The sequence below is a fragment of the Bombus huntii genome, chromosome 16, assembly GCF_024542735.1.
Source record: "Bombus huntii isolate Logan2020A chromosome 16, iyBomHunt1.1, whole genome shotgun sequence".
NCBI classification, from domain to species: Eukaryota; Metazoa; Arthropoda; class Insecta; order Hymenoptera; family Apidae; genus Bombus; species Bombus huntii.
The window spans coordinates 5,505,975-5,518,332 of record NC_066253.1 but is presented as its reverse complement, the minus strand read 5'-3'; the positions used below and the strand labels follow the sequence as shown (position 1 = coordinate 5,518,332).

The 12,358-nt window shown below is 35.5% G+C and overlaps 4 protein-coding genes across 8 annotated transcripts; 2 read left to right on the top strand and 2 right to left on the bottom strand.

Moving 5' to 3' along the window:
- Positions 1 to 1,045: 1,045 nt before the first annotated feature.
- LOC126874274 (putative uncharacterized protein DDB_G0282499) lies at positions 1,046 to 4,422 on the top strand. The gene is made up of 4 exons (XM_050636094.1): positions 1,046 to 1,437; positions 1,704 to 1,890; positions 2,004 to 3,440; positions 3,583 to 4,422. Exons 1-4 carry the CDS (start codon positions 1,401 to 1,403, stop codon positions 3,869 to 3,871), a joined length of 1,950 nt encoding a protein of 649 aa, XP_050492051.1. The 5' UTR covers positions 1,046 to 1,400; the 3' UTR covers positions 3,872 to 4,422.
- Positions 4,423 to 4,628: 206 nt separating this feature from the next.
- On the top strand, positions 4,629 to 6,471 carry LOC126874286 (holocytochrome c-type synthase). Its single transcript, XM_050636121.1, has 4 exons — positions 4,629 to 4,914; positions 5,131 to 5,375; positions 5,470 to 5,825; positions 5,912 to 6,471. Exons 2-4 carry the CDS (start codon positions 5,151 to 5,153, stop codon positions 6,159 to 6,161), a joined length of 831 nt encoding a protein of 276 aa, XP_050492078.1. The 5' UTR covers positions 4,629 to 4,914; positions 5,131 to 5,150; the 3' UTR covers positions 6,162 to 6,471.
- A 784-nt stretch (positions 6,472 to 7,255) lies between these two features.
- Positions 7,256 to 8,251, bottom strand: LOC126874287 (histone-lysine N-methyltransferase SETMAR). The gene has a single exon (XM_050636123.1). The coding sequence runs from the start codon at positions 8,235 to 8,237 to the stop codon at positions 7,482 to 7,484; it is 756 nt and encodes a 251-aa protein (XP_050492080.1). The 5' UTR covers positions 8,238 to 8,251; the 3' UTR covers positions 7,256 to 7,481.
- Positions 8,252 to 8,311: 60 nt separating this feature from the next.
- On the bottom strand, positions 8,312 to 11,248 carry LOC126874283 (traB domain-containing protein). 5 transcript variants are annotated; one of them, XM_050636115.1, is made up of 7 exons: positions 10,960 to 11,248; positions 10,343 to 10,587; positions 9,608 to 9,819; positions 9,349 to 9,463; positions 9,143 to 9,279; positions 8,659 to 9,068; positions 8,312 to 8,577 (listed from the first exon to the last, which is right to left on the bottom strand). In XM_050636115.1, the coding sequence occupies exons 2-7, from the start codon at positions 10,578 to 10,580 to the stop codon at positions 8,409 to 8,411; spliced, it is 1,281 nt and encodes a 426-aa protein (XP_050492072.1). In that variant the 5' UTR covers positions 10,581 to 10,587; positions 10,960 to 11,248; the 3' UTR covers positions 8,312 to 8,408. The 5 variants fall into 5 exon arrangements, with proteins under 5 accessions (XP_050492072.1, XP_050492074.1, XP_050492073.1 ...); XM_050636117.1 differs by having other exon boundaries at positions 9,608 to 9,816; XM_050636116.1 differs by having other exon boundaries at positions 11,033 to 11,248.
- Positions 11,249 to 12,358: the final 1,110 nt, after the last annotated feature.

Sequence of the window (12,358 nt, the reverse complement as noted above, 5' to 3'; positions counted from 1 at the left end):
CCTTTATCCTTCGCCGCTCTCCGACCCTTTGACTCCTCTCGGACCGTAGGACCATCAGGTTCCAGGCAACGAGAGAAGTCGGTCCATCGCTGGAATGCGACACAGCACTCCTTGGATGCGCCTTTTCCAGAGGTCGAGACTCGATCTCGAGCTGGCAAAGGGCAAGAGACGACCGGTCGCGGCGTACACCACGATTCCTGTGTCGATTTCAGCACGCTCCGACCGTCACCGATTTCCATGGTATCGACCAATTCATCCGATCGCAGATCTCTATCGGTATCTTCAACTGTAGACACTTTCGGAGCTAAGATCTCCTGTCGATCGACGATTTTTCCGGGCTTTGGCAACCCGTGTCCTGGCTACGTGCCGCCGAATGATTTAATAGAAAGCGACTTTTACTGCCTGTCGCCTTCGTAACCCATCGATTTGTCATCCGAGAGAGTCTAACAGCAACGTCGATTTGTCATAGGAGCGGGTAAACCTTCTCTAAAGATCGGCTAGGCTTGTCCTAGATCGGAGAACTCGCAGGTTCCTCAACTTACATCAAATGAATAATCGAAACAATTGTGATACAATTAAACCGCCGGCCATAGATATTGGTATTCTCGATGATATTTGACAGAAATCGAACGCTGGTCCACTGCGTTTATTCCTCGATTAATCTCACCGTAAATCTGTTACTTTATTCGCGTCATACGAGTCTTATAACGTGCTGTTCATTCTTACAAAAGTCAAATTTATTAGGCTCTTCTTATAAATAATTGTCTTAATACATAAGGTGTAGAGACACGTATTAATCTACGTGTTTCCATAGTCTTCCTCTTCCTCTCTCTCTCTCTCTCTCTCTCTCTCTCTCTCTCTCTCTCTCTCTCTCTCTCTCTCTCTCTCTCTCTCTCTCTCTCTCTCTCTCTCTCTCTCTCTCTCTCTCTCTATTCCCCTTTCAGATTCTGAGCTCCGAAGATCGCCAGACTGTGCTTAAAAAGACGTCAGCGAGGAGCTCAGAATGTTCGAAAAACAAACTCTATAGGAAGATGAGAAGAATGCGAGGTTACGATCGTTCCGCAGCTTTCATCAATAGTTTCTCTATGCAGGTCGTCACTGGCTGGTAGCATCTGCCTTCGGCGATCGAGCGGAGAGTGACGTAACGCTTCGTTACGTCCTCTACCCCCATCAGACACGTGTGCCTTCTCCTGGATAGACGAGAGCCCCTACCTCGTCCGCGGGCCCCAGAGGCGTCCTCCCGTGGAACGTTCCCCGCTGGGCATCCTCTTCTCGGTCGTGGCATTCTCCTCGACGCTGCAGTCATCTCGAAGAGTCCCTTCGCGAAGGTAACGCGCGAGTGTCAGCTATCTTGTGGATCAACTGCTGTAGTGAACGGTTTAGTCGAAGAAGAAGACAGGATGAAATCGATCGGGAGACTCGTTTGCCTTGTATGGGGTACGTTTAGACGAAACCTTGGAGATTTAACTGAATTTCACGGGTGCTTCGGCGAATTTCTCTGTCGCGATCCTTCGAGCGGAAAGAGACGCGTGTCGCGAATACGATTCTGCGAACATGCCGTAAACGCGCGAAAAAAGAAGCATCAGCGCGAAGCGTGACGAGCCACTGGTTGCCGAGCGATTTTCCCTTCTCGTTGCTGGTGAAATTAATTATGGAAAGCGAAAGTCTACGACCTTTTTTCGATGATTCCCATTCTGTTACAGTGGCTGCGCTCGGAGCCTGTGTCTTCGGGCTCCAACGGCCACCACCCAGGTACTCGCAACAGTACATGCCGGAAACTTCCTTCACTTGTCGCAATAAGATCGTAGGAAGCTATTACGCCGACCCAGAGACTGACTGTCAAGTCTTTCACGTCTGTGTGTCCGTGTCCGGCACTATTCAGGATTACAAGTAGGTTATTCTGTGAGAAAAATTAATATTCCGCCCACCAACGCGTTCAAAACGATTTATTATAAGCATCTGTTGTTTTTTCTTTCTTTCTTCTTCTTGTTTTCTTTTTCAAGGTTCTTGTGTCCCAACGACACAGCGTTCGACCAAGAAAGTCAAACCTGCGCGGACTGGTACGACGTCGACTGCGAGGCGGCTACTCTGTACTACGCCAGCGATAATTTTGACCTGTACAGATTAGGATCCGGCCTGGAGTCGCTTCACTACGATAGCATACGCAGCGACGCCGAGCCCCAAGACCATCTTCAACGGTCTGAAACGAGTGACCCTGTTCGTTCGTCGGCCAACACTCTCAACAGAGTGTCGTCGGGAAGCTTTAACGCCAACAGGGATCTCCGAGGCAGCAGCAGTGGCAATTTTTACAATAATAGAAACGGCAAGGATGAGGATTATGAGAGCGAGAAAACCTACAAGGACGAGATTGTTCAAGAAAAAAAGAAGACCGGAGTGAGAAAGGTCAGCAGGAAACAGCAGTACAATGACAATGGCAACAACAATTACGTAGCATCCAGCACTGCTGTACCTGCCGTTGCTCCTGCTAATCAGAACACTTATACCGGCTTCTATAGTGGTAATAATTACAATCAGCGAGCCAATGGTTTCGTATCGTCGACCAGTGCCAGGCCTCTAGAGAATTTCAACAGGAATCAACAAAATACGCAGAGATATAACACGCCGTCTTCGACGTACAGGCCCAGCACCAATTATCAGAATAATTACAACTTCCAGTCCCCTAGCACGACGACCAAAACGACCATTTACAACGCTTACAACACCAATCCCAATTACAACCAACAAAATACCGGTGGCTTCAGTCAGAGTACCACGGTGAAGCCGACCAGCTATAATAAGAATTACAATCAGAATTATAATAACGGCGCGCAGTTTACGCAATCCACAACCTTGCAACCTAGCACCAATTACCAGCCAAACGATTACACAAACTACCAGAGAAATTACAATAATATTCAACGTACAAATAATAACGTACCTTATCAGTCTACCACTGCTACACCTACCGTCTACGATAATAATTATAATAACAACAACAACAATAATTACAATAACAACAATAATAATGGACAGTACAGAAGTAGTACAACTATCAAGCAGGATATCTCTCAACCAACCACTAAATACTTCCCTAGTTTTGCAAGCAGCAGTTACGCCCCTACTACATATAGCCCAGCCACGAAGAAGTATATTCCTAATGACAATGCCCAGGCTCAAACAGCTGTGAGGACCAGCGAAAGCGGACAGTACTACGAAAAATCTAACCAACCTATCAAAAGTTCGTCTCAATACTACGACAGCACCAAAGCACCAAAGAAAGCCACGCAATACAACAATTACGATGGAACAAATGGGAAATACTACACCGAAACCAGCACCGGAAATTACGATCTAGCAAGGTCTTCGGTTGGAATTGGATTCAGCCCTGCTAGTATCAATCATTTGGCTGAAACACCAAGGTCTACGACTCCAGTACCAAGGTATTAGATAGATTAGTACGCAATATGGACTTCTAAACTCGAGCCAACGTTCTCTCTATTAAAAAAAATACGTTTTTACATATTCTTACAGTTTTTATCATTTTGCTATTATTACTATTACTACTTTACTATTTTTACATAGGAGAATTTCTACAGCCACCACGTACAATCCCAACAATTTCAACTCTAATACCCAAAGATCGTCACAATCACCAACAACTCCTAGAGAAAGTACATATGTTAGTGGGTCTGCCAGACCGTTTTCGTCCACGACGAGGCTACCTAGTACCACTACAACGCGGCCAAAATCTGGGAAAAAAAATGACTACGACTATGCCTATTATGATAACACTGCTGGACTAGAATACGATAGTCTGGATCTGGAACACGTAACCGGAAACAAGGAATCAACGAAGATCGCAAGGAATTGATTCTTTTTGCTTTAATCGAATCCTTTGAGAACACACGTCTATGCCACACGATTGAATAGGTTCAATTTCCGCGAAGCTACGGAACTTGCTGAATTTATGAATAATAGTGGCCAGTGTATTTGTCAAAATCGGCTTTCGATGATAGTAGAAGAAGAATATATTGAAAACCGGTTTTGTTGTAAAGAGTAGATCGCCTTAAGTATAATATAAATAGTGATTTCTTAAAATCTAATAATAACGAGTATGTATTTCGATAGACCTGTTCTCTTTCTCTGATTTGTTTTTACAGTATTGTAGGCTAAAGAATTATGCGAGTGGAAAGTCCTTTTGCGTTAGAAATTACTATTTCTAATTTATCGATTATTCTGAAATTATTGTTGTTACTGAGAAAATATTATCTTATTAATAACGCAATTTTCTTATCGAAATTTGATGTCTTTTGTACATATAATGAAAGATGGTTTAAATCTAACGATAACGTCACTATTCGCATACTAAAATCTGCGGACTGAGTGTACATATTATATGTATTTTAATAAAAAAGCACTAAAAAATAATTCACTGCCTAATAAATTTCTTACGTCAAAAATTTCAAATTTGAATCTAAAGTTTTACCAATAGAAGAACGTATAACTTCCTAAAACTTGGTGGAATTATTAATTACATATTATTACAAACATATTTATATACAGATATGAAAATAGAATAAATTTTTGTTAAAAGGTTGCCTCAAATTATTCACGAACGTTTGTTGTAAAATCTAGAAAGTTCCCTACTTTTAGGGGAAATTATCGTGACCTTAACAGAGATCACTGTTACTAGTACTACTAGAAATAACAGTGTGAAGTGTGACAATCCTAAACCGTTTGAAGAATTCGGAATTGAGATGTTCCAATTCTTTAAAGGACAATATCTCTTATTCTTAACATTTATTTAATATATTTAGAAACATCGTAATTTATTGAAACGTCCCCCTAATTTGATAAAAATAGATGATCAAATACATTTACTTAAACAACGATATCACATGTTCATAGCTCTATGTAAGTATTAAAACCTCGCCTTTGCCAAAACACGAGAATATTTCACTTACTCTACTATATTTTCATTACTTACTCTAACATATCTAATTGTGACATTGAAACAACAGAAGATGTAGGTTATTGCATAATCTATTTATAGGTTATACTTCCAACGGTCGTAATTTTTATTTTCTTGAATGAAAACATAAGTATTCTAATTTCAAATACTCGTTGCAGAAATTCTAGAACAAAGGAAAATGGGTAATGTAATGAATTCTGCTGTATTGGCAGCTGATGCAATTATCCCAACGCACCAGCAACAGATCTCAAACGCTCCATATCATGGAATACACAAACCTGATGGGAAACCTCCTCCAGAATGTCCTATGCACAAATCTGCACAGGACAAAACACCATCTACGTATCCCAGTGAATGTCCAATTAATGACATGGCTTCAGGAGACATTAATCCCCTTAATATGGTTAATATTCTAATTAACACAATTTAGAATATCTTTAGAATGCCTCTTGGTATTAATTCATTTCCTCTGAATGGTAATTTAAATAAAATTCTAGATGCCACCAGCTAATCAACAACCAGCACCAGATCAGCCTTTTCCACTGCCCACAGAGAGACAAGTTTCATCTATACCAAAAGCAGTGGGAGAAGGAGAGTTTTGGGTGTACCCTTCGCAACAAATGTTCTGGAATGCGATGCTGAGGAAAGGCTGGAGATGGCAAAAAGACGACATAACACCAAAAGACATGGATGACATAATAAAAATCCACAATGCCAATAACGAACTAGCATGGCAAGAAGTGCTTAAGTGGGAGGCTCTTCATGCAAGAGAATGTTGTACTCCGAAATTGCGTAGCTTTGGAGGCAAGGCCAAGCAGTATTCGCCACGCGCTCGCATCCGATATTGGTTGGGGTGAGTTATGGTTATCAAGAAGAATGATTCACGATTATCCTTGATGAGTTTGGTTAATAAACATGGACCTATTTTTTTTTTTTTAGATATGAATTACCATTTGACCGGCATGATTGGATCGTAGACAGATGCGGAAAGGATGTACGATACGTTATAGATTATTATGATGGTGGTGCAGTTGATGAAAAATTTACATTCACGTTACTAGATGTTAGACCAGCTATGGATTCGTTAGAGAACATTTGGGATCGCATGAGGGTGGCATGGATGCGTTGGAAATATCGTAACGAGTCGAAAGAATCGGAATACGCTACGAAAAACGAAGAAAAAAAATAGAAGTTAATAGAACAAAAAGATATTAGCTTGATGGTTAATTTTATGCTCGTTCTACGTATTACCTTTACGTAATGTACAGTTTTTAAAATACAGGAAACATAGTTAAACAACAAACCAAAGAAGTTCACTAATGTTTAAGAAACGAAAAGAATATTGGATGCTTCTCTAGTGCTTTTCTTAATTACACAATTATAAAAAATCAATTTTAAAGTTAAAATATAAACTTCAATCAATCTCCTAAAGGTCAATTTTTTTAATTGACGTATCGGATGTATATTCTAATAAATTGAAAAGATTTTTATAAATCCGAGACTTGTTTTTCTGTATATCATACTCCACTTTATTGTCAGCACTGCACATTATTTATACCTAACAATATGGAGATTAAAAAAACTGTGTTCAAATATTTGTATAGAGTAAAATTACATTATTAAAAACATTGGTGTTACTTAAAACGCACGAATGTTTTATTTCGTTGGAAAATTGATATATACTGTGCTTAACTGTTTTGCTATACACGCATTCTTATATAATATGTTTTTAACATATATCAGTTATTACAAAAATGTTTGGTACGTATATAACAAAGAATATTAAATCGAGGCTCGAGTAACAATGATATTGTATCATTCTTAATAGTTTTAGTTAGAGTAATATATTAGTACATCACTTTTTTTAATTTCACTATAAAATCATGATCTTATGATAAATCATTTCTTAATTATAATTCACGTTATATCCTTAAATCTACTGAGAACCACAATCTTGTAATGATTTTTTTTTAATTTACAATATGTTAAAGTTAGCAATTATTATATTCATAAAAATATCCCTATCCCCATTATTTTTTCTAATATGTATCAGTGTAAACGAACACACAAGAAGGCTGTAATAGAAAATATAATTATAATGATCAAAGTAACATTCCTTTACTCTGCTATTTTCCTATATTAATAAGAAAAAATTATAATTTTTCTATACTATTAGCACACTAATTTTCTACACGCTATAACAAACATAATATCACGAATTTGATATTCAACTATTCATTTCTTACTAAAAATAATATACTTTCAGGATACTAATTTGTTGCAAAATAATATTATATATATATATATTTTTTTTTCTCGATAAACGATAAATAAACAACGAATAAATACAAATTACCAAAACTCTTTTATATTTACACAACTCTATGATCAATCCAGATTCCATTCTTTCCAGTCATACAAATTTACTGAAGGCTTTTCGATAAATTTATCAAAAGGCTTAACAGTCTTAAATAGTATTTCGATAAATTTATCAAAAAGCTTAACAATCTTAAATAGTATTATGAGGCAGATAGCCAGAACAGTTGTTGGAGCCACAAAGACAGGGTGTATGACTGAGATTATGGACGGAATTAGTAACTCCGCCGGCATAGTTAAAAGTTATCTCTTCGCCTACCTCTATATTTCTGGATGCGAACAAACATAATCGAGGTACTGGTCCTTCGACTCGAATAGGTACAAGATTAGTATTTGGATCGCAACTGTGATTGGAGTATCTTCCGATATTGCCAAAATATTTAGGATCTATGCACGTCACTATTACTCGATCCCCGATATGTTCAGAAACGACAAGAACGTAATTCATGGTATTTTTATTCGCTTCGACTCTACGCCTTGCTTCCTCGATACCTACCACCTCCCCAGCATATTCGCAAATGAATTGACCTTTCTTAATGAGTTTACTCGTGAACAAACCGTGTCCTTTTCCATCGATCTCTGACACGACTAGACTATCCACTGGACCATTCTGTACCACTCTATTATTACAATTTTCTCCACAAGTACAATGAGGGTTGCACTCAACTATTGGCCCTGATAATTTTTCATCTAGTATACAATCATCTTTATAATTCGGCGAACCACGTGTACAGAAACAGTTGGAGCACCGAATTGTACATGAGCAACCTAATGAATATTCTGATTCAAACTCTTCCAGATCTATCCCAGGACCTGGTATATTATGTACTGTGTACATGACACCAGGTACAGCGTGTTCGTATTCATCTGCACAGGCAGTCGCCTCCATGATTATTATAATATTATATCAATTAAAAACCAGAAGAAAGTTTGACAGGATCTTTAAGGATAGGCAACACAAAATAAAGGAAACAATTATTTTGTATTTATTTCTTTGTCTCCGATAAAAAGTATGTGTTATATATTAATAAAGAGCTCTAAAAGTCAAATTCCAGCTATTCTACTTAGCACTGACCTCCAATAATCCTTCAAACGACGATTTGATTGATTGCAACGCATTAAAAGAAGGTAGTGGTATAATTTTATATCCCATGTAAATAGTAGCTCCCAATAAGGAGGCTTTAATTGTAAACTTTAATATTTTGCTTGATAAAGGTTGAGGAGGTGCTCTATAAAAAAGAAATATGGAAAAGAAGAGTAGGTATCCATAATGATACATCCATGAATACTTAAGTTAACTTTATATATACCGTATAATAGGCCATATATCAGAGGCTTTTACTTTTCCCCAGTTTTCAACAATTCCATTAATATGTCCTATGCCAACAACTCCTACAATTCTTGGTGGTTTTAGCCCTTCTGCAGTGTGTTGTGCTGCAGTAGCCATCTGAAGATGGTATGTAAGATACATATCCCTTTCTGTGACAAACGTTCTCTCTATCGCTGGGTATTCTTCCCTCAATGACGAAATCATTTGTTGTATCACACATTTCCGTTTATAACGCTCTACGTCTTGTTTATTGATACGAGAATCTAATCGTATCACTAACCAAGCTAGCTTCATTATTTCCCACCAAGATAATTCTCTCAACGCACGTTGAAATGTCACGTTAATCGAACGATCCGCTAACTGGATAATGCAATTTGGTACTTTTTTTGCCTGAAGAAGCACCACGGAATTTATAATTATCTCACGTTGTTGTTTAAATTCGGTTAAAGTCTATTCTAGTATACCTCTTCGAACGCTGTACGAAATTCACCACCTGGTGGCATCCCAAGTTGCTTAACGACATGATTCACCATGCGGTATAACATAATATGCAACAATCCATTATAAGCCCCATAGTGTCTTATTGTTTCAGTTAATCTTTCTACAAAACAAAGTAAGTGAATGATATGCCAAAAGCATTGTACTTAAATAAACAATCTGGGGAACTTACTAATACTTAAGTCTGTCACATTACGATACAGAGCTTCCTCGTTAATGTTTATAACATCAATTCTAGTTTTACATAATTCAACTGCAACTATGTGAGGCTGTACAGCTCGAATGATCTTTAATTGTAAAGAAAAAATATAGTTTTTAATTATCCTACTAGGGGGTTCCTACTATCTTTAAAGAAAACATATTGGAATGATCCTTGAATATTTTGAAATGTACTTAATATATCTGGTACATATAAAATATAATTTATTTACCATTGCAACATCATTTTGGCTTTCAACACTGAAATGTGCTGTGCCTACTAAGTATAATTTTCCTCCTTCTGGTGTAGTAAGTAATGTCACTGTCTCTGGTAACTTCTCATCTATGCTTGCATCATATTCTGGTTGAATAAATGCAGCAATATCACTACTTTTATAATTAGTTTCATTGTGAGTACTAAATCTCAATTGATGTCCAACAACTTCTAGAGCAAAAACAATCTTGTTTTAAATACACACCTTAGAGTACAAAATGTTCATAAATATTTCTAAGAAATGGATTTTTGTAAAGATAAGACCTTCCAGGAACTATTCTATAAGTGATGATGATACCTCGACGCTTTGAAAATTTTGTTTTATTTTTATATTTTACTGGCATTCTGAAAGCACTAATATACTACTGTATCAAGTGTGCACTATAACTTAATCAGTAGCTCAACATTGATTTTATTATCATATTAAAAAGACAAAGAGAGAAAGAAAGACCTTGCAGGTCTCCTTCTATGGAAACCTTAAAAGATCAGCTGTTTTAAAGTGCCTATTCAAGTGACTAACAACATACTTATAACGAACTAAATAGCAAATTCTATTAATAAATATCACCAGAAAATTAAATTATAATGAACTACAAAATGGCAAGTATTCACAAGGAATGTTTTTTAATGAAATATCTTTGATGATACTATTATCACTAAGAATGCTTTATTTAATCTTTTTTTTTATTATCACCTTTAGTTTGATCCTCTTCAGTATCTATCGAAGATTTTGCAGTATCCAAATCAGGTTTTGATTTATTAACCGTCTTTACATCTATTTGCAATTCACTACTAATTAACTTTTCAAATGGAGTTGAGATATGTAAACTTTTATCATCATTAATATCGTTTGCATCAACTACAAGGTACCGTCTAGGAACTAGCATATTTTTATTTTTGCTAAAATCTGTGCTCATGATATCTGAAGGCATTTTATACCTAACAATTGAAAGTATATATTAAATTCAATCATTTTTCTAATTGATTTTATAGACTTCTTGAAATTAGAGAAAAATTTACTAATGCCATATGACAACTGACTACAAAAAATTTGTCTAACATATAGTCAGATTTACATATTTAAAATTAATGAATTACCAAAATAAAAGCGTCACTTAATGAACGCGAGAAAGTTCGTTGCAATTCTAAGAAAATCTCGAAAAAATTGGTTAAAAACGCTTAAATGTTTAAATTACTTTTTCCTATAACCTCAAGAACTAATAATATGGTTTTAATAATTGTATTATTCTAACTACCAAAATGGTTCAAAATTTTTTATAAAAATATTATGTTGTAACAGATAAACGATACCTTAGATATAGTTTCCTTTTACTGTAAATAGATATAATAAACAAAAACTATTCAGAGAAATATCTGGAACTACCTTGTTACTTGTAGTAGTAATTGTTGACGTGTCAACAACTATTAAGATTAATTTTACAGAGAATGTTTAATAGATTTTCAATTATTAAAATAAATTGTTCTGCTAAATTTCGCGAAGTGAATCAAGCTTATTGTTAAGTTTTCTCTTTTACTTATCCGCAAATATACAAAACATCGTATGAATGTATGAATAAAAGGTCAACTATCGATTGTTGTACAAACTATCGATTGTTGTCTTAACTTTAATTGCTTGTCATTATTATTGTTGTATAAGTCTAGAGATTTATATTTAAAGTTAAAAATTATCCACATTAAGTAATGTGTATTATTCCCCTTTTTCTTGATTTTATTTTAATGCGTGAGATATGTTAGATATGTTAGATACATATAATAAATAAAAAAAGATTTAATTTTCATACATATAAATTATTTTTTATTTCGAGTATCTGCCAAACTAATAATCGAATTCTTTGAAATTAATCACAATTTTATGGTAAATACAATTTGAAACAAAAGAAGCAGGATATTGTGCAAAGCTGATAATAATTAGACTAAGAATACAAGAAACACCCAAATGCTTATTATAATATTTAGACAATGAAATAAATTTCTATTTACATTGCATTTCTTTAGCTGTATTTATAAAAATTTCTTTGGTCTAATTATTCAAAATATTCAATATTATCCACTTACCAATGCAGTGAGACCTTGATTGTAGAAAATCAGGAAGATGAAATCTCCTTGCTTTATGTTATTGTATTTTCTTCTTAAAGATGATATCTCGCGTTACTCTATCGTCTACAATAATACAAATAATATAACAGTTAGCTTATAATTCTGCTGTAAAAACGAACATATATCAAAATTCAAATTATTAAAAAATGGTCGATAGAGGGTGCTGTTATGATTCAAATATAACGGACAAACTTAAATTGAATTCTTTTCAAACAATAATTTTCATGTATTATAATCCCTACCATCTTTTCCTAATTATTCTTCATTGTCGATGTAAAAATTGAATAAAAAGAATAAAATTCTCGACAAATTAACAATGCTCGTGGAATAAAATAGATAAAGAAAACGTATAATATGAAAAAACAGCTTAGCCTGCATTAATAATGTTTATGTTGATATTATAGTATTTTATATTATAAATTACTCTTATTTATATCAATACTTACTCTTTAAAGTATACTATATACGAGATGAATAAAAACTAATTCAACTTCTCGAAATTTTGCGAAAAATTTGGAAAATTCCGTTCCACCGCGCACAACTACATAATATACAGACCGCGCGCAACATGGCGACTGAGGGAGCAACTTAC